This window comes from Microtus oregoni, unplaced genomic scaffold (assembly GCF_018167655.1).
Source record: "Microtus oregoni isolate MIOR12 unplaced genomic scaffold, Mior012 000002F_ref0000024, whole genome shotgun sequence".
Taxonomy (NCBI): Eukaryota; Metazoa; Chordata; class Mammalia; order Rodentia; family Cricetidae; genus Microtus; species Microtus oregoni.
In genome coordinates this window covers 28,801,640-28,827,225 of record NW_024543061.1, presented here as the reverse complement: position 1 = coordinate 28,827,225, position 25,586 = coordinate 28,801,640, and the positions used below count along the sequence as shown (strand labels likewise).

The following is a 25,586-nucleotide window of genomic DNA, read 5'->3' as shown; positions in this document are numbered from 1 at the left end:
TACTGTAATGAAAGGCAAATCCTGCTGGGCAGAGTAGCACATGCCTGATACTGAAGGAGAGGGAGGAAGCAGAGGAGAGGGAAGAAGGGAGGCGGGAGCAGGGGATGGCGACACATCCTTTTGTAAGATGCTCTTGGGCCTAACTTTATCTGTAGGGTACTGGGCATGCTGCTTTATTCTCATAGCACTTCCCTGTCTCTGGAGAGCTCTGTCCTATCTTTGCCTCCTTTTCTGTTTCAGGAAGAACCCCCAGCACAAGATGGAATACAGACACAGTGCACTTCCGGGTGAGTAACTGTGCTTCAGCAAACTCCACAGAGACCTGTGTGTAATTTTGATTGTTGCTGCTTTGGATAATTTCTCTTAGGTTATTTATTTTTTTTATGAGTTTTTAGTTGGTTTTTTAAAAATGAACTTTTAGAAGCTGAGTATGTTAACTCATACCTGGAATCCCAACACTTGGGAGGCTGAGGCAGGAGAATTGCCTCAAGTCTGAGGCCAGCCTGGGCAGCACAGCAATTCCCAATCCCAAATAAATGAAAGAATTACAAGCGTATATATAGCAAATGCCTTTCCCGATCATAGCCCATTGGCTTCCCGCGTCTGCCAGGCGTCTTTTGTTTTTAAGCATGTGAGGACAGAAGGGCACAGTGGGCTGAGTAGGGATGAAAGCATATTGACTACAGCGGGAAAGCATGAGCGGGGGCTGGCTGTGGACAGTGCCTACTGTGTTGGCTCCTTATTACTGTAAGTAGTGTTTGCCGTTTCCTGTCACCATTCTGTCTTAGAGGGCTCTTCCTTATTAAGCTGGGACAGAATCAGTGCTGACATCTGAGGAAAGAATGAATAACTTTTGGCTCACGATTCTTAGAAAGGATGAATTTCCCTCCTTCACCTAGCCTAGACCAGATTCTCCCCTTTGGACCAATCACTGTAGCTTGTGATTATTCTGAACCAGAGAACAAATCTTTTCCAGTACCACCGGGACTGTGGGCATCCCTATAGTGTAAACCATCCAGTACCACCGGGACTGTGGGCATCCCTATAGTGTAAACCATCCAGTACCACCGGGACTGTGGGCATCCCTATAGTGTAAGCCATCCAGTACCACCGTGACTGTGGGCATCCCTATAGTGTAAACCATCCAGTACCACCGGGACTGTGGGCATCCCTATAGTGTAAGCCATCCAGTACCACCGGGACTGTGGGCATCCCTATAGTGTAAGCCATCCAGTACCACCGGGACTGTGGGCATCCCTATAGTGTAAACCATCCAGTACCACCGGGACTGTGGGCATCCCTATAATGTAAACCATCCAGTACCACCAGGACTGTGGGCATCCCTATAGTGTAAACCTTTAACTGCCCAGTTGATCTTTCTCTTACCTGTTTTTGAGCTCCTTAAGAATTTTCCTAGGAAAAAGAAGAATTTTCCTTTCAGTAAAGCTCAGCTTCTTTGGTTGTGTATTAATCAAAGACCACATCAGTAAATACCACCCCTGCCCCGAGGAGAGAGAGAGAATAAGGCACTGGCTGTCTGGGCTGTGCTCTCTAGTACCCATATCTGCATGTGTAAACAAGCTGAGACAAAGCCATGAAGAAAACTCACAATCAGAGATCAGCAAGAATCGCTTTCTTAATGACCGCTTGGGTGCCTTAGTACTCTAGGCATTAATGGACCCCTTTGTCTTGAATGGCCGGGTCTCGGGGCTGTTACTTGACAGAATTTTTACTGGGTTGGATTTAATGATTTTCTAGCAATAATGCAATGTTTTATTTAAATGTATTTTATTGGGAAATTATACAGGCATATTATCCCATATAAAGACATTGTTTATCTTTATAGAAATAGGAGCTATTTACCTAAAAGTTGTCAATATGCATCATATAGCATAGTTTAAAATATCTGGATAGTCTTTACAAAGTTTGTTGGGATTTGTTGAAGTGTTTTCTAAATGAAGAATATACTTTAGAACTGTGAACTTAAAATATTTTTTGAGATTACAATATAATTACAACATTCAACAGTGAATGTTTAAAGAACATTTTTTTTATACGGGCATCACATTTTCTTATTAGCAGCACGATATCACATACATGGAGCATTTTTAACCAGGTAGCTTCAGTGTCTCAGTACTGCTTCCCACTGTTCAGTTACAGCAAACAGAAAAGTCCCAAAATAGGTAGCTCATGAGCTTTAACTACTGCCATTTATTTCATTATTGTTGCTATTAACCCCTACTCTGCCCAGTCACAAACAGGGTTTATCCTGGTGTGTGTGTGTGTGTGTGTGTGTGTGTGTGTCTGTGAGAGAGAGAGGGGGGGGGGGGGGAGCGAGCTGGCTTCAGGCTCCCAGTGGAGCTCCTAGAGCGGTGTAGTAGGAGCAGCTCTGTGAGCTCTGGGGTCGCTCTGTGTGCTGATGTAATCAGAACATCTGTCCTCCTCTAAAACTTGTAGGTCTGAATACTTTAAATGTTAAATTAAATGTTAGGGTCTCATATTTCCTAATTTAGGGATATCTAAGACAGAATTCTGACAGTTGTTTTTCTCATCTCCCAAATGTTTAATGTTTATCATTCCCCAGTGTTGAAGGAGCTGTGGGCTGCATTCCTGCCACCCAGCTCCCGGCTGCCTGGCTAGCTTATGCCCCGAAATAACAACACACAAACTATATTCATTTAAAAACTGCTTGGCCCATTAGCTCTAGCCCTTACTGGCTAATTCTGATATCCCGATCAACCCATCTCTAATAATCTGTGTAGCACCAGTCTTACCGGGAAAGATTCAGCATGTCTGACCTGGTGGCTTGCTTCATCGCATCTGCCCCACAGAGGAGAGGAAATGGCGTCTGAGCTTGCTTCCTTTCTTCCCAGCATTCTGTTCTGTTTACTCCGCCTATCTAAATTTCTGTCCTATCAGGGCCAAGGCAGTTTCTTTATTTAACCAATGACCTTCCTCCATCATTTCCCCTTTTTCTGTTTAAACAAAAAGGAAGGCTTTAACTTTAACATAGCAAAATCACATATAGCAAAACAGTTATCAAGCAAGAATTACAATTACAATATTTATATCTGCTTTATCTTTTGCCATAACAAAGGAAAACTATAACTATAACTAACCATTCTTCTACTCCATCAAAGACTCCAGAAGGATATAATATTACCTAAGTAAACAAGAAGTAAGAAACTTCCAAACTCTAGAAATGACAGAGATATTTTGCTGCCTGGACAGTCATCCAAAGTTCCTCTGTACCGTTGGGGCATCCATCTTTGGCCTACAGGCCCATAGTATCCAGCAGACATTTGCATGAAGCAGGAAATTCCAAAGACAGTTCAGTCACTTTCTGCTGTGTCCTGCAGAATGTCATGTAGACTCTTTCATGAATCAGGAACCCCGAAAGACCATTACACCTTTAGGCAAGTTCAGCAGTCCTCTCTCTGCGGGTTCTCTGTGTCCAGTTTATGCAATATTCCAGGCAAGAGCAGTTTCTTGCCCAAATGACTATCAAACTCCATAAGGTGCCTCTTCGATGCCCATCTTCTTCTTGAAGTAGATTGGTGCTGCCAGGAGCAGACGTGTCTCATTGTCATGAAAAACCCTAAGTTATTAAAACATTTAAAATGCTATATTCTGTATTCTTTGAAAGATAGGAAGAATACCTATCTGAAATATATCTATGCATATCTAGAAAATCTAACTAACATGACTACAAGCTTTATTATCCATTAACAACCTGTATACATTACATTTTTAAACTATACAATCACAATACCTTAATTAATATCAGAAATATATACATATAACAAAATTGACCTTAAATTTATATCAACAAAGCGAAACTTAAACCAATGTAAATTATCCATATCCATATCATATCCTCCTTTAAATGTAAAAGAACATTTATAAACAATATTTGGGAACATGGGCACAGTTTTTTCTCTCCAAACTGCTTCCTGCTGAATGGGGGCGCTGTTATTTAGGTCTTTCATGATATAACCTGTGTGCTAGATTCATCTCAGTTGGCAGTTAAATGAAGTAATTTTCTGAAGGTGTTCACAGCAACCTTTCAGGAGGGCGTGGTCTATCATACCATATTGGGATAGAAGCAATCCACAGGGTTTCATCCTCTGTGAAAACAAAAGAAGAAACTCCTTTCCAAAGCATTATGTCCTTAGATCCAAATTTTAAAGTCAAGGTATTTTCAAAATATCTATGCTGAATTAGTTCAGCAGCATTTATAAACAAATATCTTTTAGCAGCTGTTGCTCCTTCTTCACCATTAAAACAATTCAAAGAGAGCATAATAGCATACAGTATCAAAATTCTCTGTTTATTTTCCATCTTTGTGCAGCTTTGTTTTAACTCTATTTTGTTTATTTTTACTTTTTGAGACAGGTTCTCTATATATTTTTGACCTGGAATAACTCTGTAGACCAGGCTGTCCTTGAACTCTCAGAGATCCTTCTGTCTCTGCCTCCCAGGCATTGGGATTAAAGGCATGTGCTACCACACCTTGAAGTCACAGAGGTCAATCTCCCTCTGCCTCCCAAAGGTGTCCTACCACCTGAAATACTTTTTTTCCTCCTTTTTTTTTGTTTTTTTAAAGAACTTTAACTTTTAGCCTGCATATATTTTTAACACTGTAAATCATTTAAAGGTCTTCTTTGTCTTTGAATCTCTCTTTACTGTATCTCTCTCTCTTTTTCTGACCACATGAGCCTTTAAATTACCAAGCAACATAGGTAGGATTAAAGCCATGGCTTTGCTGGCTAGATCCAGTCCATTCCTTAGCTTTCCAGCCTCATGGCGGAGGTGCCACCTGTAGCCATGTTTATTGCCACAAGTCTAAGTCTGTGGTGTTTCAAGGTCCCTGCCAGCAAGCAAGCTGCAACAGACAACACTCAAGTCCTCTCTCTGTAGTCAGTCCTGCCTCAAACAGTCAGAGTTTGCCCTGGCAGGACGGCCCAGAAAGCTGGCATTTTAAAACAGCACAACTTTTTTCCTGCTACGGCTGAAAACAAACAAGCATGTGTTCAGCTTTTTATCAACACCGTTTAAGTGTTTCATGACAGGAACTCTTAAAAGAGCTGCAGAGTTTTGCAGCTAAAGCTGAGTCAGGAAGCCTCTCTTAGATGAGAGTGCTTTCTTACCTCTAGCAAGCAGAGCAGACCTGAGAAATTGATGATACCAGGAAAACATGCTTTACTCTATTCTTTCCCAAGCTTTCTCAGGCTTTTTGTGGATGTAGTTATCCATGTCTGGGTACCATTCTGTTGAAGGAGCTGTGGGCTGCATTCCTGCCACCCAGCTCCCGGCTGCCTGGCTAGCTTATGCCCCAAAATAACAACACACAAACTGTATTCATTTAAACACTGCTTGGCCCATTAGCTCTAGCCCTTACTGGCTAATTCTGATATCCCGATCAACCCATCTCTAATAATCTGTGTAGCACCAGTCTTACCGGGAAAGATTCAGCATGTCTGACCTGGTGGCTTGCTTCATCGCGTCTGCCCCACAGAGGAGAGGAAATGTCATCTGAGCTCACTTCCCTTCTTCCCAGCATTCTGTTCTGTTTACTCCGCCTATCTAATTTTCTGTCCTATCAGGGCCAAGGCAGTTTCTTTATTTAACCAATGACCTTCCTCCATCACCCCAAATCCTTATATATGTATAGATTCATTTCCTCACATACTCATTTTTTCCTGTGTCATGTGTCTTCTGTGTGGGAAGGGCCACAGGGATGTGAGAAGTGCCCCAAAGTTAAGAGATCTTGAAAGAATTGATAGGCTTGCCAACTGATGTGCATGGGACGGAGGCCAGCACGAGGGCTAGGAAACAGCAATGCCTTGGACGGTGGTGAAGGTGATGAGGAGAATGGAGGTGACATCCCACATAGGAGAAGCAAGGAGAAAACCAGGCCCTTGTCGGTTTCTTTGTAAACATGTTGCATTTGAGGTGGACACTCGTGTCCACATAAGGTAATACAGTACAGCACAGCATCAGTAAGGAAGCAGTCACACTGGACTCTGGGTGTAACTTCTCACTTAGCCCCTCCTGAAATGCAGGCTCCACAGAGTTCTCTACATGTTACTGCTAAGGGGTTGCATTGCTTGCTCTCTTGCCATTTGCCACGTTTCTTCTCTCTCTTGCTAGCGTGAGCTCTTGCTAGCTTTCCACACATTTTCACAGTGCTAGAGCTTTGGCACAAGATAGTGGATGCAAGAGAAATCAGTGCCAGGAATATTTTGTCGTATACTTTGCTTGCTGTCTGCCCTCTTGATGGCATCTAAAGGCAGCTATCGCCAGCATTCACTCTGACTAGTGGAGCTGTTCTCTCAAGCCCCTTGCTGTGCAGTATCATCCTTACTATGAGCTATGCATCCCGTCTATGTGGTATTTATCCTTCCAGGCAACTGATGCTGTTGCAAGAACTCAGAGGGATCATTGAGAACTGCTTTAAAGCCTCTAAATTTCTGCAGTGGTGTATACATACTGATATACCCTCCCTTTCCCCCAAGACAGAACCCACTTTCTTTCTTATCTAGATAAAAAAGTGATTAAAGAAGAGTAACAGGGCTTACCTGAGATTCAAGCTGCTACTTACCTGGGAAGAGCTGAGAGAATGCAGGAGTGTGGACTGTCAGAGACCTGATGATGCAGGAGTGTGGGCTGTCAGAGACCTGATGATGCAGGAGTGTGGGCTGTCGGGGACCTGATGCAGGAGTGTGGGCTGTCAGAACCCTGATGGTGCAGGAGTGTGAGCTGTCGGAGACCTGATGATGCAGGAGTGTGGGCTGTCAGAACCCTCATGGTGCAGGAGTGTGAGCTGTCGAAGACCTGATGATGCAGGAGTGTGGGCTGTCGGAGACCTGATGTAGGAGTGTGGGCTGTCAGAGACCTGATGCAGTGGTGGGATACAGTACTGCAGACATTTATTTACAAGCTGCTTTACTACATGTGAAAACCCATTACCGTCTTGGTACATTAAAAAGGAAAAGAAAACAAAACAAACTAACCTGGGCAGTAGTGGTGCATGCCTTTAATCCCAGCACTTGGGAGGCAAAGGCAGGAAGACCTCTGTGAGTTTGAGACCAGCCTTGTCTACACGGCGAGTTCCAGGATAGCCAGAACTGTTACACAGAGAAACCCTATCTCAAAAAACAAAAACTAACAAACAATCAAACAAAAAAGAAAAGAAAAAAACTAGACTTTGGTTGTAAAATGAAACATTATTAAAAATATTATAGTATATAATAAATTTTCTTTCTCTAGAGATATTATACCAAATAATATTTATGGAAAGAAAAAGGAAAATAAAACCTGAAGAGCTAAGCTACTAATCAGCTCTGAGGCACATATAGCAGTAGTTTGTGCTAGGCAAGAGCTCTGCTACAGAGCTGTGTCCCAGCCCCAGAACTGTTACTCTGCTGTTGTATAATTCTTATGTTGTGCTGGTCTTACAGCTTCCTCTGCAGAGTTAGAGAAGGCCAGCATGGCCACTTTCTTTTTTTTTTTTTTGAAAGGATTTTTTTTTTTTGTTGAGAAAAGGAAAAAAAAAACAAGTTTCCGCCTCCTCCCAGCCTCCCATTTCCCTCCCCCTCCTCCCACCCTTCTCCCCCTCCTCCCACCCTTCTCCCCCTCCCCCCACTCCTATCCCCCTCCCTCTCCAGTCCAAAGAACAGTCAGGGTTCCCTGCCCTGTGGTAAGTCCTAGGTCCTCCCTCCTCCGTCCATATCTAGGAAGGTGAACATCCAAACTGGCATAGGCTCCCACAAAGCCAGCACATTAAGCAGGATCAAAACCCCATGCCATTGTCCTTTGCGTCTCATCAGCCCTCATTGTTCGCCATGTTCAGAGAGTCCGGTTTTATCCCATGCTTTTTCAGTCACAGTCCAGCTGACCTTGGTGAGCTCCCAATAGATCAGCCCCACTGTCTCAGTGGGTAGGTGCACCCCTCGTGGTCCCGACTTCTTTGCTCATGTTCTCCCTCCTTCTGCTCCTCATTGGGACCTTGGGAGCTCAGTCCAGTGCTCCAGTGTGGGTCTCTGTCTCTATCTCCATCCATCACCAGATGAAGGTTCTATGATGATATGCAAGATATTCGTCAGTATTGCTCTAGGATAGGGTCATTTCAGGTTCCCTATCCTCAGCTGCCCAAGGAACTAGCTGGGGACATCGCCTTTGGCTCCTGGGAGCCACTCTAGGTTCAAGTCTCTTGCCAACCCTAAGGTGGCTCCCTTAACTAAGAATTGTGCTTCCGTGCTCCCCTATCCAACCTTCCTTTATCCCAATCATCCCTTTTCCCCAAGTTCCCCCCATCCTCCCCTTCTCCCTTTTCTCTCCCCATCTCCCCTTACCCCCATCCCACCCCACCCCCAAGATCTCAATTTTCTCCCCGGCAATTTTGTCTACTTCCCATAGGCAAGAGGATAACTATATGCTTTTCCTTGGGTTCACTTTCTTACTTAGCTTCTTTGGGATCACCAATTGTAGACTCCGTGACCCTTATTTATGGCTAGAAACCAATTATGAGTGAGTACATCCCATGTTCATCTTTTTGGGTCTGGGTTACCTCACTCAGTATAGTGTTTTCTATTTCCATCCATTTGCATGCAAACTTCGAGAAGTCATTGTTTTTTACCGCAGCGTAGTACTCTAATGTGTATATATTCCACACTTTCTTCATCCATTCTTCCATTGAAGGGCATCTAGGTTGTTTCCAGGATCTGGCTATTACAAATAATACTGCTATGAACATAGTTGAACAAATGCTCTTGTCATATGATAGGGCATCACTTGGGTATATTCCCAGGAGTGGTATTGCTGGGTCCAGGGGTAGGTTGATCCCGAATTTCCTGAGAAACTGAAACACTGCTTTCCAAAGTGGTTGCACAAGATTGAATTCCCACCAGCAATGGATGAGTGTACCCCTTTCTCCACAGCCTCTCCAGCAAAGGCTATCATTGGAGTTTTTTATTTTAGCCATTCTGACAGGTGTAAGATGATATCTCAAAGTTGTTTTGATTTGCATTTCCCTGATTGCTAAGGAGGTTGAACATGACCTTAAGTGTCTTTTGGCCATTTGACTTCTTCTGTTGAGAATTCTCTGTTCAGTTCAGTGCCCCATTTTTTAATTGGGTTAATTAGCATTTTAAAGTCTAGTTTCCTGAGTTCTCTATATATTTTGGAGATCAGACCTTTGTCTGTTGCGGGGTTGGTGAAGATCTTCTCCCAGTCAGTTGGTTGCCTTTTTGTCTTAGTGACAGTGTCCTTTGCTTTACAGAAGCTTCTCAGTTTTAGTAGGTCCCATTTATTCAATGTTGCCCTTAATGTCTGTGCTGCTGGGTTTATATGTAGGAAGCGATCTCCTGTGCCCATCTGTTGTAGGGTACTTCCCACTTTCTCTTCTATCAGGTTCAGTGTGTTTGGACTGATATTGAGGTCTTTAATCCATTTGGACTTGAGTTTTGTGCATGGTGATAGATATGGGTCTATTTTCATTCTTCTTCAGGTTGACATCCAGTTATGCCAGCACCATTTGTTGAAGATGCTTTCTTCCATTGTATACTTTTAGCTCCTTTATTGAAAATGAGGTGTTCATACTATCCCTGACTTCAAACTCTATTAGAGAGCTACAGTGATGAAAACAGTGTGGTACTGGCATAAAAACAGAGAAGTCGACCAATGGAATCGTATAGAAGACCCGAATTTTAACCCACAAACTTATTGCTTTTTCTAAAAGCTGTTTTCATCACTATGGTAGATAAGTATTTCCCATCAGTTTGTAAAAGTAAATGACAGCTTATTTCTCCAGTTCTGTCTTTAGGCAGCGAAGCTGTCAGGCCATTTTCACAGTTTCACATAGTTACACTGATCCGTAGAGATGTTGACGAGCCCTATTTTGACTTTAAAATGAATATTTTAGAGTTACAGAGGATCTTTGAGACAACTTAATTGCTTTATAGATTAAAAATATTTAATTCCATTAGATAAAATTCATCATTGTCTTGGTTAGTTGTATTGTCAGCTTGACACAAACTGAGTCCCCAGGGAAGAGGAATCCATAATTAAGGAATTATCCAAATCAGCCTGCAGTGGGCATGTTTGTGGGGCGTTTTCCTGATTGTTAATTGATGTAGTGGGGCCTAGCCCAGTGTGGGTGGTAATATCCCTAGACATGTAAGTCTGGACTGGAAAAACAAAACGGTAGCTAAGTGTGAAGCAGGGAGCAAGTCAGTAAACAGCCTGACTTCATCAACCATAGATTGTATGGTCAAATGAAATCAACCCTGCCCTCCCTTGGTTGCTTTGGTCACTGTTTATCACAGCAGTAGAAAGCATTGACTTGCTTACAACACAGGTGTCTCGACTCCGATACTTGCTGTTTCTCATCAACCATGCCGATTTTTGCAAGACTTTTTTGGGACCGAGTGAATGACCAACCATAAGAATTAGAGTAACTAGTGGAAAAATAACCCCAAAACCTGTAAGCATTATTGGGGAAAGCTGCAAAAGAAAAATAATAACTTTTATATTCACCTTACTTTGTAGTAAACAAGCTCACTTTGATTTTACAGGTATACTTAGAAATTATATTTTAAATAAACTGAATCTAATACAAGAAAACACTGTGAGCTCTTAATTTAAAGTATGTTATGCTCTTGAATCCCGTGCACACCTGCTGGGGGTCATAACTATGAAAACTGAAGGTTATTGAATCATGTGCTGTTACTGATTTTACAAACAGGACATGCACTGCTGGGCCTGTCACTTTGGTGTGCGAGCTTTTCACGGGTGGGGTATTCTCTGCACCATGCGGAGTCTGGCCATGGAGTCTGTGGTTCGACCCAGACAGTTTTCCAAATTCTCCAATTGAAAATCCCCTTGTATAAGAAAGTTTCTCTACAGTTCACAAGCAGCGAGTTTTATCCCAAGCTGTATGGAAACTTTCCTGGTTCATCATTTAAATGGAGACACCACAGTTCACCGTGAATCACATGTGCAGCAGAGAGCTTCTTGCCGTGTTCTCTAAATTCTCTTGGCTTATAAACTTTGACTTTTATGGGCAGAGATAACTTATTCCTGAAGTTTCAATACCTCTGAGGCCCATTTACACAGAAAGACAGAAACAGGCATTTCTGAAAACACCTTCAGAAACCACTGAAGAACAATGGAAACAAAGGAAACTCCAATCTAAATGATGTTTACATTATTTAATACTTAAATTTGCTAATTGAATCTATTGTTAGAGTGTTTATTAATTGGTTCTATAGCAATAGTTACATGTCAGGATCAGCAAGATGGTTTAGCACATACAGCTGCTTGCCTGATGAGGGCCTGATGAGAGAGGTAAGGGAGAACACCAGCTCCCATGATTGTTCCATGACCTCTGACCTTCTCATGTACACCATTGTACCTATTGCACACACGCACACACACACATACACACACATACACAACAAACAAACAAATACATAAAACCATTTAAAACCATGTTAACACACTTCTAGCCAGTCTGTAACCTAAGCACTCTGGAGGCTGAAGCAGAAGAATTACACTTTTGAGGCCAGCCTGGGCTACACAGCAAAATCCTGTCTCCCAAGGGGAAAACAAAGTGTCTGCGGGGCACTGTTAGCAAACCGTTAGTGTTGAGCTCCAGAGCACGGGGCACTTGTGTGGTGCAGCGACGGCTCCTCAGTCAGAGCATTAGTAACACACCGTGCCTGGGAGATGTTCTGGTAGGTTCCAGGCCTCCCGGTAAAGAAGCACAAAAATATGAATGTAGAATGTGAGTGATGTAAGCAGTCTTTTTGAGAAAGAAAATAAAATCCTTCTGACGACTAGGACTCACTACCTCAGTACACCTGAAATAAAGCCCTGCGCTTGTGGGGTTTTGTAATGATGGCTAGTGTGTGTCTGAACATACATGAATTATATGATGTCTTATGCTTATAGCACTAACAGAAAGAGAAGAAAAGTCAGTCTGTCTAAGAACACATAATGGGTCTGGGCAAGGGTGCCCTTCCAATAGGACAATGCAAGTCATGCTCTAATGTCAGGTCTGCAACAGGGAGAAAACCAAATGAGTTCAAAAGCCTACCAGCGGCCATGCTTGGACTCCTCTAGGACCCCACGACTGGAGAACTGAACAGAGGCTAGCTCGCTGTGTGTGGAATAACTAGATGCACGCCTGTGATTAGCACTTGGACAGCAAGTTCAGCCAGCCCTGGTGTCCATGGTGAGACCTTGCCTTAGGATAGAGAGCAGAGTGGTGTGCACGGAGATCAGAATAACCGGCATCAAAGAGGTTGGAGAGTAGTGAAGAGCTGACAAGCAAAGAGAAGTCAAGATCTAGACAGCAGAAGCCCTGAGCCATCCTCTTCAGAGAGTGTGATCTGCCCTAGAAAATTAGTCTCTTCTTTGTTAGATCAGTCAGAAAGAGTGAGAACACACTTGGTGGATCTGACAGAAAAACCTTCCCTATAGCAGGTTGGGGTCCAGGATCAGGGGAAAGGTAGATGGGACCTGGGACAGTCTGGATGGAACCCAGGTCTGACAGAACTTTCCTGGGCTCCCACTGCCACCTAGGTTTCCAGAGACAAAGCTTCCCAGCTGGCTTTTGGTTTACAAGCATCTCCTTACAAGTGGCACGTGCTGTCTTTGACCAGGTAGTGGGGATGGAAGAGCAGTCCTATCAGGATGGGGCGGGGCATAGCGTAGCTGGGGTGAAGGGCTGGAGAGCATGGTGTTACTATGGACCATTGCTTTGATGTCATGGACCAGGTTAGTCCAGGGCTCTCCAGTGTGGGGAAAATAACAATAAGCAAACGATCACTTTAGTGCCCTTCTGAAACTTAAAGTAGTAAGCTGTATGTCAGTGGAGACATTTTACACAGATATCCCTAACCCCGGGTCGAACAGCGATTGATGTGTTGTTGGCAATGTTCTGTTTCGCAGTCAGAGTTGCTCCGGATGAAGATAGTGGTGACGCTGGGCACCCCGGTGAGAACAACCTGAACGACAGCTTCCCAGAGGATGAGGATGAGGAAGAGTATGAGCCAACAGATGAGGATTCTGACTGGCAGCCAGGAAAGGACGAGGAAGAGAAGGAAGACGTGGAAGAGCTTTTGAAAGAAGCAAAAAGGTTTATGAGGAGGAAAAAATAGCTTTTCTGCAATAATGTAAAACTCCTGCTTGCGCTTTCCTTATGGGAAACGTCCAGAAACTGAGTGGCACTCCAGTCCTTGATCTCTCCTTTCCGTAGTTCTTTGTACGTGCGCCACTGAAGCACCAGCCTTCAGTGAAATAGGCGGACTCTGTGTTATTGCCCGTTATGGTGCCATTCAACTCAACTGTCAGAGGAAGCAGGCAAAGAGCTTAGGTAGGGCCCGAAATTGTTCATGTACTTTCATACTGCTAAGAAAAGCCATAGGTCGTACAGACCTTTGCTCTTTGTAGTGCGCTGTGCAAGCTTAGGTGATTACAGGATGCTGGGAGAAAGTCGCCTACACCGCTGTCTGAAGAGCCCCTCCCGAAGCTAGACTTGCACAAAATGACAGCCAGAGCAGTGTCTGTTATTTTTCTAATGCATTAGATGTGGCTTTGTGATTCCATTTACTGCCTTTGTCCTTCGAATCCTGGGGAAATTATTAAGAAACAGACACTGCAAAAGGTCCTGTTGGTGTATAGAGAAGGGACGTTCTCCTTGCAAGAGAATTGTTTTGCACATCCCACAACTATGGTTGTCTTCACGTCATGCATTTCCTTGATTACCTCACGTGCACTGTGTAGCTTTACACTTAGCATGCAGAGAAGCTTCCAGCCAGTTTTCTCAGACGGTCTCCTCAGTGAGAGGCGGGTAAAATTCTCTCCCCTGGCTAGGGTTCTGGCCTCTGAAGAAGCCCTTGCTCCGAGTTAAAGAGGTTCATCTCCTCACTCCTGTTCTTGAACCAGGCTCTCAGTAACTCTCTGTTTTAGGCAGCTTAGAGTTTCTAGGAGCTCAGTGTTCACTGTGTGCAGTCTGAGCACTGAGCTGGGTGCATCCGATCACGAAGCAGCAAGTTGGCAGCGCCTTGGCATTCCGTAAGAGGAAAGAAGGGATGCAAGGGTATCACACCTGATTTTTCTTAGAACAAAAGGTGTTGACTATGTTTTCTTATTCTCTCCATGTAATTATACAGTGTGAAATTTTACTTAAACTGAAGAAAGACAAAATAAATATTTCTCTATACTATTATCAGTTCCTTTGACTTCTTTGCAAAGTTGTTTTCTCCTTTTGTGTTTGGTTCTTTAGGAGAACAGAACGGATAGGAATATGCTTCAGGGGGATTTATTACATTGGCTGTCATGGTGAGGGTTGAGTAGTTCACATGGCTGTCTTCACCCTGGAGAGACAGAGGACCAGAAGCTGCCCAGTCCACAGGCTGGGTGAGGTCCTCAGCAGTCCGAATCTGGCACCCATGGCCTAGAGGACTCAGGAGAGCTGTTGATCCTCATTGCACTTTGGGAGGCTAAAGAGCGAGGCTCTAGTGTTGGGAAAGGATGCCTGCTGCAGAGGCAGGAGGGGCTGACCTGCTCACCAGCAGGGGATGGGTGGGTGCCAGAGCAGCATCACTTTCTCCATGTGGGTAACTTTTGGTGGCAGCCCCCTGAGGGGAGGGTCTCTGTTCCTCTCCCAGATACCATTGCATGCCTTAGCTAACCCCAGATCCAATCAAGTTGACAAACTAAGATTAACACTCACACCTTCCATTGGCTCTTTGTTCTTGAGAGTCTTGGATATAGCATTTTTTTCTTTTCATTCCATGGGTATTGGGTTTATAGGTACGTCCCATCATACCTGATTTATACGGACTAGGAATTAAATCCTGGGTCCTATGCAGATATTCTACCAGCTGAGCCACATCCCTAGCTCAAAAGCAATGTTTTAAAACTTGGCTTATCTACCTGCCTACCTACCTACTTATCTATCTATCTATCTATCTATCTACATCTATCTATCTATCTATCTATCTATCTATCTATCTATCTATCTATCATCTATCTATCATCTATCTGAGACTGAATCTTTCTATATAACCCTGGCTGTCTCGGAACTCGCTCTGTATACCAGGCTGATCTTGAACTCACAGAGATCCCCCTGCCTTTGCCTTCTAAGTGCTGAAATTAAAGGCGTGCACCACTACTGAAAGACTAAGACAATTAATTCTTAAAAACAAAAACTCAAAAAACTAAAAAGAAAGAAAAAATAGTTGTCCAAAATGCCAGTTGAGAACCAATGCTCTCCAACAGTGTTAATGATAACACTGTGTGATATAATAATTAGTAATAAACTGTGTCCCAGCCTTGATCACAGTAAGAGTTGTTTGCTGTGCATGTCACTTAGGTTTAATTTTTGTAGGACCTGGGGAAGCTGGAGATGAGAATATGGGGGATACTTGGGTATTAGAACATTGTCTCTGGGTTTGAGATGGCTTTCTTCATACAAGATTTTTTCTAAAGATAGTGATTTCAAACATTTACTGTAACAGAAACATACAGGTTGTGAGCACAGAATGCCATGCAAAGCTAAGAACAAGTGGATGGCGCCTTTGTTTCCATTAGTCTGCAGAGTGCAGTCTACACCATGATGGGGGAGCCGCACACCTGCAGGCTGCATCCAGCCCTTCTCGATGAAGTTCTCCTTGTTGGTTAGGAATCTCACGGGGGAGTGAGTTTTTCTGCTACTCCACCAAACTTGTGAAGTTCCACTTCTAAACATGTATAAAGAAAGGGGATAATGATTGTGATGGTGATGCCTTCCTGATGTAATGTGTATAATAAATATCCTTCTTAATTTTTGCTGTGCTGTGTTCTAGACCTTGTCTCCGATGCTAACAGTACAGTAAGAATGCAGCGGTGCTGGTTGTGATGTGTATACAAGCTTCCTGGGATATTCATTCACCTCCTCAAATTTTCCTGAACACCTGATGCCCTCACGAGCCACCCAGTCTAAGTATTCTGCACCCACTACCTGACTCTCCTGATTCCCTCCTTACACTTAGTTTTTCTGTAACACTGATTCTTTCCACAGTGTGTAATTTATGTTTTCTTTTCTCCGTTAGGATGTAAGCTCCGTTAGAAAGAGATTTTTTTATCCATGTCTTCTACTACCAGTATTTAAGAACCTGAAAGACAATGGCGTATGATGTGCTATTTTTTGAATGGACTTGAAGTTATTGAGACATTAAGGGTCATGCCAGAAAGTAGTGCAGTGTGGACAGAAGCAGGAGTGCAGAGAGTCCAGGATTCAGTGATGGAGAGAAAACTGAGGCATTGATTGTATACTGAGAAGCTCAGAGATAATGAAAGCGGGGGGGAGGGGGTGTTTGTCTTGTTGCATTGTGATAATGAGGAACAGGGACTAGGGGAAAGGGATATTTTAAAAGATGTGATTGTCAAGGAACGAGTATTTGTACAGTAGTTAGTATTTATTTAAATTTAATTTTCTCTTAAAATTAAAATATAATTACATAATTGTGATAGGTTGAATGAGAATGGCCCCATAGGCTCATATGTTTGAATACTTGGTCCTTAGTTGGTGGAACTGTTTGGGACAGATGAGAAGGTGTGGTCTTATTGGAGGAGATCTGTTGCTAGGGGTGGGCTTTGAGATTTCCAAAGCCTCCTGCCATCCCCAGGGTGCTTCCTGTTTCCTGTTAGTGGGTCTGGAGGTGAGTGGTCGGGTGCCTGCTCCCCTGCTCCCTCCTATGGTGGTGATGGACTCTTACCCTCTGGACCATAAGTTCAAATAAACCCTTCCTTCCATAAGTTGCCTTGGTCATTGTGGTGGTTTGACTAGGAATGCTTCCCCCCACCCCCCATTCATGGGTTTGAATGCTTGGTCCATAGGGAGTGGCACTGTTAGGAGGTATGGCCTTGTTGGAGGAAGTGTGTGACTGTGGAGGAGGGCTTTGGGATCTCATGCTCAAGCTAGGCCTAGTGGGCAGTCTCCTTTCGCTGCCTGTGGATGGCTGATGTAGAACTCTCAGCTCCTTCTCCAGCATCATAATGGACTAAACCTCTGAAACTCTGAGCCAGCCTCAATTAAATATTTTCCTTTATAAGAATTGCCATGGTCATTGTGTCTCTTCACAGCAATAGAACCCTAACTAAGATAGTCATGGTGTTTTTATCATAGCAAGAGAAAAATTCCTAATATAATGATTCCCTTTTCCCTTCCCCCCTGCAACTCTATGTACTGTGCCCCTGCTCTCTCAAATTCATGACTTTTTAAATTGTTATTACGTATATATTTTAATTTACATTTATTGAAACTGATTTTCAACTTGATTGTACCTTAGAATTCATTCTGAAAATCTTTTAAAAGATAAGTGCTGGGCTGCATCACAGACCTGCTGGGTCAGAATTTCCGAGCTGAGTGGTAGTACTAGTGTCAGACAAATAGAACTTCCCACTGTCGTCTGGCAGCAAGGATGAGATGCTGTTGAAGGGGAGAGGGCAGCCAGTGTGAGCCTCTTCTGTGGGTCCCCAGTGAGCAGCCCAGCTCCAGCAGCGAGGACCAGACACCCCAAAGGAAGATGATAGCAAAGCTGAGGACTAGCCTGTGAGACATTCATTTTCATGATAAAGATAGGAACAGTAGCAAATACTCTTTGAAATCAAACTACAAGTTCAAGGCTTCTATCAGCATCCTATATTAATCTTTATATTTTAAATCTACTAGGTGTGAGCTCAGCTTCTCACACTACCAGCTAGCTATGGCCAGAGAGCTCAGACGTGGGGAGAATCAGATCCATGGAGCCATGAGGAAGACCTGTAGTAACAAACACCTAGAAGACGAGAAAAATAAACCCAACTGCCTTAACACCATCTCTTGTTGCTGTGATAAAGTCCTAAGGACACAAGCTACTTGAAAAGAGGAAGGTTTGCTCTGGCTCGCAGTTCCAGAGCACACAGTCTATCACTGCAGAGAAATTGGGGCAGCAGGAGCTGATCTCATTGTATCCACAGGGACTCAAGAAGCAGAAAGTGATGGATGCTTGTCTTACTCTCTCCGTTTCTCCATGGCACCAGTTTGTCTTAAAGTGGTAACATTAACCACCACCACACTAACAAATGTGAAGTTTTAATCTGAATAAAATTGTCATTGTGGAAAAAATATCAGATGGAGACTGGAAATTAGAAATAAACAATGATAACATTTTATGATGTACAGATATATGCTTGGTGAATATTTTGTTTTAAATGTGTAGGATAAAAGATTAAAAATAGATGAACTAGGTATTTTACCCTCAAATCCAGACAGAGGAAAAGGAGGACATAATAAAGTAAAAATCTTAAGATGAAGGACTAAAAAAGCAGTAGACTTGATTAATAAAGCAAAAAATAGTCTGAAATGATCAATAAAACCGAAACTCTTCCCCAGAGAAAGACAGGAATTAGAGATGGGAAATGTTCCCACTGCAAGTATGGACATTTTACATTTTATAAAGGGGTATGCATAATTTTCTGTCAATTTGCAGATCTGCATGAATATGACTTTAAGAAAAATACAATTTATTAAAATTTACTTCTAGAGAGATTTTTAAATCTTATAGATCTGAAGACCAGAAAGTATTCAGAGGTCAACTCCTAGCTCACCAAATCCCTGGCTTTACATGTAAAGTCCACCAAACCTTAATTCATGAAATAGCTTCCTGTTGGAAATCTCAGGATGTGGGAAAACACGGGGCCTTACAGTTCTTTAAGTCATCTGAAGACAGCGCTGAATAACTTCAAAGCTGATCTCAGTGTGAGCATAGTGAGTCCTAATGGCTGGCCGGTTACCCTGCACTGCAGGGAGACCCCGGACTTGCAGATTCGAGGGACTTCAGTGCCAGGGATGGATCCCTGTACCCCATCATGTAACGACGGGTTTTAGATGACACCAGATTCCAGCAGCGCCAACAAGCCATGCTTAGGTACCTGTCCCTTTATCCGATTACAGAATTTCAGCAAATACCAGGAAAAGATTTATTCGGTGTGGCCACACTGGGGAGAGGGACAAAGGGATCCAGTAGCACCAAGTGCAGACGTAAGGGAAACCTTTTAGATATAGGCACTTAGAATTTTCCTTGATAAGTGCTAATTGGCCAGGTCTTTCTAGAAGTCAATTTAGTCCTAGCTATTAATATCAAAAATCTTTTTTGTTTCTTTTTTTTAAAATTATTCATTTATTTATTTATTAAAGATTTCTGTCTCTTCCCCACTACCGCCTCCCATATCCCTCTCCCTCCCCCAATCAACTCCCCTTCTCTCATCAGCCTGAAGAGCAGACTGGGTTCTCTGCCCTGTGGGGAGTCCAAGGACCTCCCACCTCCTTCCAGGTCTAGTAAGGTGAACATCCAAACAGCCTAGGCTCCCACAAAGCCAATCCGTGCAGTAGGATCAAAACCAGTGCCATTGTTCTTGACTTCTCAGCAGTCATTGTCCCCTATGTTCAGCGAGTCTGGTTTTATTCCATGCTTTTTCAGACCCAGGCCAGCTGGCCTTGGTAAATTCCGGAAAGAATATCCCCATTGTCTCAGTGTGTGGGTGCACCCCTCACGGTCCTGATTTCCTTGCTCATGCTCTCTCTCCTTCTGCTCCTGATTTGGACCTTGAGATTTCTGTCCGGTGCTCCAATGTGGGTCTCTGTCTCTGTCTCCTTTCATCGCCTGATGAAGGTTAATATTCAGGAGGATGCCTATATGTTTTTCTTTGGGTTCTCCTTCTTATTTAGCTTCTCTAGGATCACGAATTATAGGCTCAATGTCCTTTATTTATGGCTAGAAACCAAATATGAGTGAGTACATCCCATGTTCCTCTTTTTGGGTCTGGCTTACCTCACTCAATAAGTAATAAGGGCGGCGGTGGGGCTGCGTCCCCAACACCCCAGCCACCTGCCCGGCTAGCTTATGCCCCGAAATAATTACACGGACACTGTATTCTTTTAATCACTGCTTGGCCCATTCTCTTCTAGGCTAATTCTCACATATTAATTTAGCCCATTTCTAATCATCTGTGTAGGGCACCCCAAGGTGCGCTTACCAGGAAGATTCTAGCCTATGTCCATCCTGGGTTGGAGCTTCATCCCGGAGCGGGGCATGGCGTCTCTCTCAGGCGTCTGCTCCTGAGAGCAGAGCTGTCGCGACTCTGACCTCACTTCCTCTTCCTCCCAGCGTCCTGTTCTGCCTACTCCTCCCACCTATCCTCTAACCAATAAAATGGGCCAGGGCAGTGCCTTTATTAGCCAATGACCTTCCTCCATCATTTCCCCTTTTTCGGTTTAAACAAAAAAAAAGGCTTTAACATCGCAAAATTACATATAACAAAACAGTTATCAAGTAAAAGTTACAATAATCTTTGTCATAACTAAGGAAAACTATAACTAACTATTCTTAACTCCATCAAAGACTCCAGAAAGATACAATACTACCTAAGCAAACAAGAAAAAAGCAACTTTTAAAACTCTAGAAATGACAGAGACATCTCGCTGCCTGGACAGTCACCCAAAGTTCTTTTGTACCGTTGAGGCATCCATCTTCAGCCTTCAGGCCCATGGTATCCAGCAGACATTTCCATAAAGCAGGAAAATTCAAAGTCAGTTCAGTCACTATCTGTTGTGTACTGCAGCATGTCTCGCAGACTCTTTCATGAATCAGGAACCCCGAAAGATCATCTCACCTTAGGCAAGTTCAGTAGTCCTCTCTCTGTGGGTTCTCTGTGTCCAGTTTATTCAATAGTCCAGGCAAGAGCAGTTTCTTGCCCAAATGGCTATCAAACTCCATAAGGTGCCTCTTTGATGCCCATCTTCCTCTTGAAGTAGATTGGTGCTGCCAGGAGCAGAGTGTCTCATTGTCATGAAAAGTCCTCAGTTATTAAAACATTAAATGTCCTATTCTGTAATCTTTGAAAGACATGAAGAATGTCTATCTAAAATATATCTCTATATATCTAGAAAATCTAACTAATATGACTACAAGCTTTACTATTATCGATGATTATCCATCAACAACCTATACTTCTTAATTATACAGTACATATTTAAATGAACTACACTATCACAATACCTTAATCAAAATCAGAAACACTTATACATATAACAAAATTGACCTTAAATCTCTATCAATAAAGCAAAATCTATACTAATGCAAATTATTCATATCTATATCATATCCCCCTTTAAATGTAAAAGAACGTTTATAAACCATATTTGGGAACATGGGCACAGTTTTTTCTCTCCAAACTGCTTCCTGCTGAATGGGGGCGTCGTTAATTAGGTCTTTCATGGTATAACCTGTGTGCTAGTTTCATCTCAGTTGGCAGTTAAGCAAAGCAATTTTCTGAAGTTATTCACAGCAACCCTTCAGGAGGACGTGGTCCATCATACCAAATCAGAATAGAAGAAATGAACAGCGTCTCATCCTCTGTGAAAACAAAATAAGAAACTCCTTTCCAAAGTATCATATCCTTAGATCCATATTCAAAATATCTATGTTGGATTAGTTCAGCAGCATTTATAAACAAATATCATTTAGCAGCTGTTGCTCCTTCCTCAGCATTCAAACAATTCAAAGAGAGCATAATAGCATACAGTATCAAAATTCTCTGTGTATTTTCCATCTTTGTGCAGCTTTGTTTTAACCTCTATTTTGTTTATTTTTACTTTTAACTCTTTGTTTGTTGAGACAGGTTCTCTGTATCTTTGACCTGAAGTAACTCTGTAGACCAGGCTGTCTTTGAACTCTCAGAGATCCACCTGTCTCTGCCTCCCAGGCATTGGGATTAAAGGTGTAAGCTACTACACCTTGAACTCACAGAGATCTGTTTGCCTCTGCCTTCTAGGCACTGGGATTAAAGGCGTGTGCTACCACACACAACAACTCTCTTCCTTTTTTTGTTTTTTACTTTAAGAACTTCAACTTTTAGTCTGCATATATTTTTTAACACACTTTAAACCATTCAGAAATTTTCTCTGTCTTTGAATCTCTCTTTACTGTATATCTCTCTTTTTCTGACCACATGAATCTTTAATTTACCAAGCAATCTCAGTAGGACTAAAGGCGTGGCTTTGCCTGCTAGATCCAGTCCATTCCTTAGCTTTCCAGCCTCATGACTGAGGTACTGGCTGTAGCCAGCAAGCGAGCTTCAGCAGCCTTTGCTTGCAAACCACACAAACCGCCTGCGTAAAAGAGTCAGAGTTTGTCCTGGCAGGACAGCCCAGAAAGCCGGCATTTTTAAACGGCACAGCTTTTTTCCTGCTACGGCTGAAAACCGAAAAGCATGCGTTCAGCTCTTCGTCAACACCGTTTAAGTGTTTCGTGGCAGGACCTCTTAATGAGCTGCAGGCTTTGCAGCTAAAGCTGAGTCAGGAAGCCTCTCTTAGATGAAAGCGCATGCTTGCCTCTAACAAGCAGAGCAGGCCCGAGAACACAGCGAGTCTAGTTGCCATCAAACAAATCGTAGCACTTTACTCCAAATGCTCTATTCAAAAGCTCTGTCCCCCACAGGAGCCAAACAGAGATCGCAATGGCGGCACAGCCCCAGGAAGTCGCGCTTTAAAATGACACAGCGTTTTTTTCTGCTACTGTTGCCGAATCAGGAAATCTCTCTACAGCATGCCACCAACAAACAGCAAAAATCTGTGTTAAACTCTCTCTCCCTTATTTTTAAGCCTTCTCAGGTTTTTTAAATGGGTTTAGCCCATCACGTGGGCGCCATATGAAGTAATAAGGGCGGCGGCGGGGCTGCGTCCCCAACACCCCAGCCGCCTGCCCGGCTAGCTTATGCCCCGAAATAATTACACGGACACTGTATTCTTTTAATCACTGCTTGGCCCACTCTCTTCTAGGCTAATTCTCACATATTAATTTAGCCCATTTCTAATCATCTGTGTAGGGCACCCCAAGGTGCGCTTACCAGGAAGACTCTAGCCTATGTCCATCCTGGGTCGGAGCTTCATCCCGGGAGCGGGGAATGGCGTCTCTCTCAGGCGTCTGCTCCTGAGAGCAGAGCTGTCGCAACTCTGACCTCACTTCCTCTTCCTCCCAGCGTCCTGTTCTGCCTACTCCTCCCACCTATCCTCTAACCAATAAAATGGGCCAGGGCAGTGCCTTTATTAGCCAATGACCTTCCTCCATCAGGATAGTGTTTTCTATTTCTGCCCATTTGTATGCAAAATTCAAGAAATTGTTTTTTACTACTGAGTAGTACTCTAATATGTATATATTCCATACTTTCTTCATCCATTCTTCCATTGAAGGGCATCTAGGTTGTATCCAGGTTCTGGCTGTTACAAACAATGCTGCTATGAACATAGTTGAGCATATACTTTTGTTGTATGATAGGGCATCTCTTGGGTATATTCCCAAGAGTGGTATTGCTGGGTCCAGGGGTAGGTTGATCCCGAATTTTCTGAGAAACCGCCACACTGCTTTCCAAAGTGGTTGCGCAAGTTTGCATTCCCACCAGCAATGGACAAGTGTACCCCTTTCTCCACAACCTCTCCAACAAAGGCTATCATTGGTGTTTTTTTATTTTAGCCATTCTGACAGGTGTAAGGTGGTATCTTAAAGTTGTCTTGATTTGCATTTCCCTGATTGCTAAGGAAGTTGAGCATGACCTTAAGTGTCTTTTGGCCATTTGACTTCTTCTGTTGAGAATTCTCTGTTCAGCTCAGTGCCCCATTTTATAATTGGGTTGATTAGCCTTTTACAGGCTAGTTTCTTGAGTTCTCTATATATTTTGGACATCAGACCTTTGTCTGTTGCGGGGTTGGTGAAGATCTTCTCCCAGTCAGTGGGTTGCCTTTTTGTCTTAGTGACAGTGTCCTTTGCTTTACAGAAGCTTCTCAGTCTCAGGAGGTCCCATTTATTCAATGATGCCCTTAATGTTTGTGCTGCTGGGTTTATATGTAGGAAGTGGTCTCCTGTGCCCATGTGTTGTAGAGTACTTCCCACTTTCTCTTCTATCAGATTCAGTGTGTTCGGACTGATATTGAGGTCTTTAATCCATTTGGACTTGAGTTTTGTGCATGGTGATAGATATGGATCTATTTTCATTCTTCTACAGATTGACATCCAGTTTTACTAGCACAATTTGTTGCAGATGCTCTCTTTTTTCCACTGTATACTTTTAGCTCCTTTATCGAAAATCAGGTGTTCATAGGTTTGTGGGTTAAAGTCCGGGTCTTTGATTCCATTGGTCAACTTCTCTGTTTTTATGCCAATACCAAGCTGTTTTCATTATTGTAGCTCTGTAATAGAGTTTGAAGTCAGGGATGGTAATGCCTCCAGACGATCCTTTATTGTATAAGATTGTTTTGGCTATCCTGGGTTTTTTGTTTTTCCATATAAAGTTGATTATTGTCTTCTCAAGGTCTGTGAAGAATTTTGACGGGATTTGGATGGGAATTGCATTGAATCTATAGATTGCTTTTGGTAGAATTGCCATTTTTACTATGTTGATCCTCCCAATCCAAGAGCAAGGGAGATCCTTCCATTTTCTGGTTTCCTCTTCAATTTCTTTCTTAAAAGACTTAAAGTTCTTGTCAAACAGATCTTTCACTTCCTTGGTCAGAGTTAACCCAAGATATTTTATGCTATTTGTGGCTATCGTGAAAGGTGATGCTTCTCTGATTTCCCTCTCTGCTTCCTTATCCTTAGTGTATAGGAAGGCCACTGATTTTTTGGAGTTGATCTTGTATCCTGCCACATTACAAAAGGTGTTTATCAGCTGTAGGAGTTCTTTGGTAGAGTTTTTGGGGTCGCTTATGTATACTATCATATCATCTGCAAATAACAAAAGTTTAACTTCTTCCTTTCCAATACGAATCCCTTTGATCCCCTTATGTTGTCTTATTGCTATTGCTAGAACTTCAAGTACTATATTGAAGAGCTATGGAGAGAGTGGACAGCCTTGTCGTGTTCCTGATTTTAGTGGGATGGCTTTGAGTTTTTCTCCGTTTAATTTAATGTTAGCTGTCGGCTTGCTGTAAATAGCTTTTATTATATTTAGGTATCACCCTTGTATCTCTAATCTCTCCAAGACCTTTATCATAAAGGGGTATTGGATTTTGTCGAATGCTTTTTCAGCATCTAATGAAATGATCATATGTTTTTTTTTTAGTTTATTTATATGATGGATTACATTGATAGATTTTCGTATGTTGAACCAGCCCTGCATCCCTGGGATGAAGCCTACTTGATCATAATGTATAATTTTTTGGATGTGTTCTTGGATTCGGATTGCCAGTATTTTATTGAGGATTTTTGTGTTGATGTTCATGAGTGAGATTGGCTTGTAATTCTCTTTCTTGGTTAAGTCTTTGTGAGGTTTTGGTATCAGGGTGACTGTAGCTTCATAAAAGGAATTTGGCAATGACTCTTCTGTTTCTATATTGTGAAATACCTTAAGGAGTATAGGTATTAGCTCTTCCTGGAAGTTCTGGTAGAATTCTGCATTGAAACCATCTGGTCCTGGGCTTTTTTTGGAAGGGAGGTTTTTGATAACAGCTTCTAATTCTTCGCGACTAACAGGTCTATTTAGATTGTTCACCTGGTCTT

General features: G+C 42.7%; 1 protein-coding gene across 2 annotated transcripts in view; it reads left to right on the top strand.

The window, feature by feature from the left end:
• Aplf (aprataxin and PNKP like factor) overlaps positions 1-14,536 on the top strand; it is a 64,759-nt gene extending 50,223 nt beyond the window's left edge. For both annotated transcript variants that reach the window (XM_041636899.1, XM_041636897.1), the window contains 2 exons: positions 241-287; positions 12,958-14,536. In XM_041636899.1, the coding sequence (XP_041492833.1) occupies positions 241-287; positions 12,958-13,166 (256 nt within the window). In that variant the 3' untranslated portion in view covers positions 13,167-14,536. The remainder of the gene's footprint in view (positions 1-240; positions 288-12,957) is intronic.
• Positions 14,537-25,586: the final 11,050 nt, after the last annotated feature.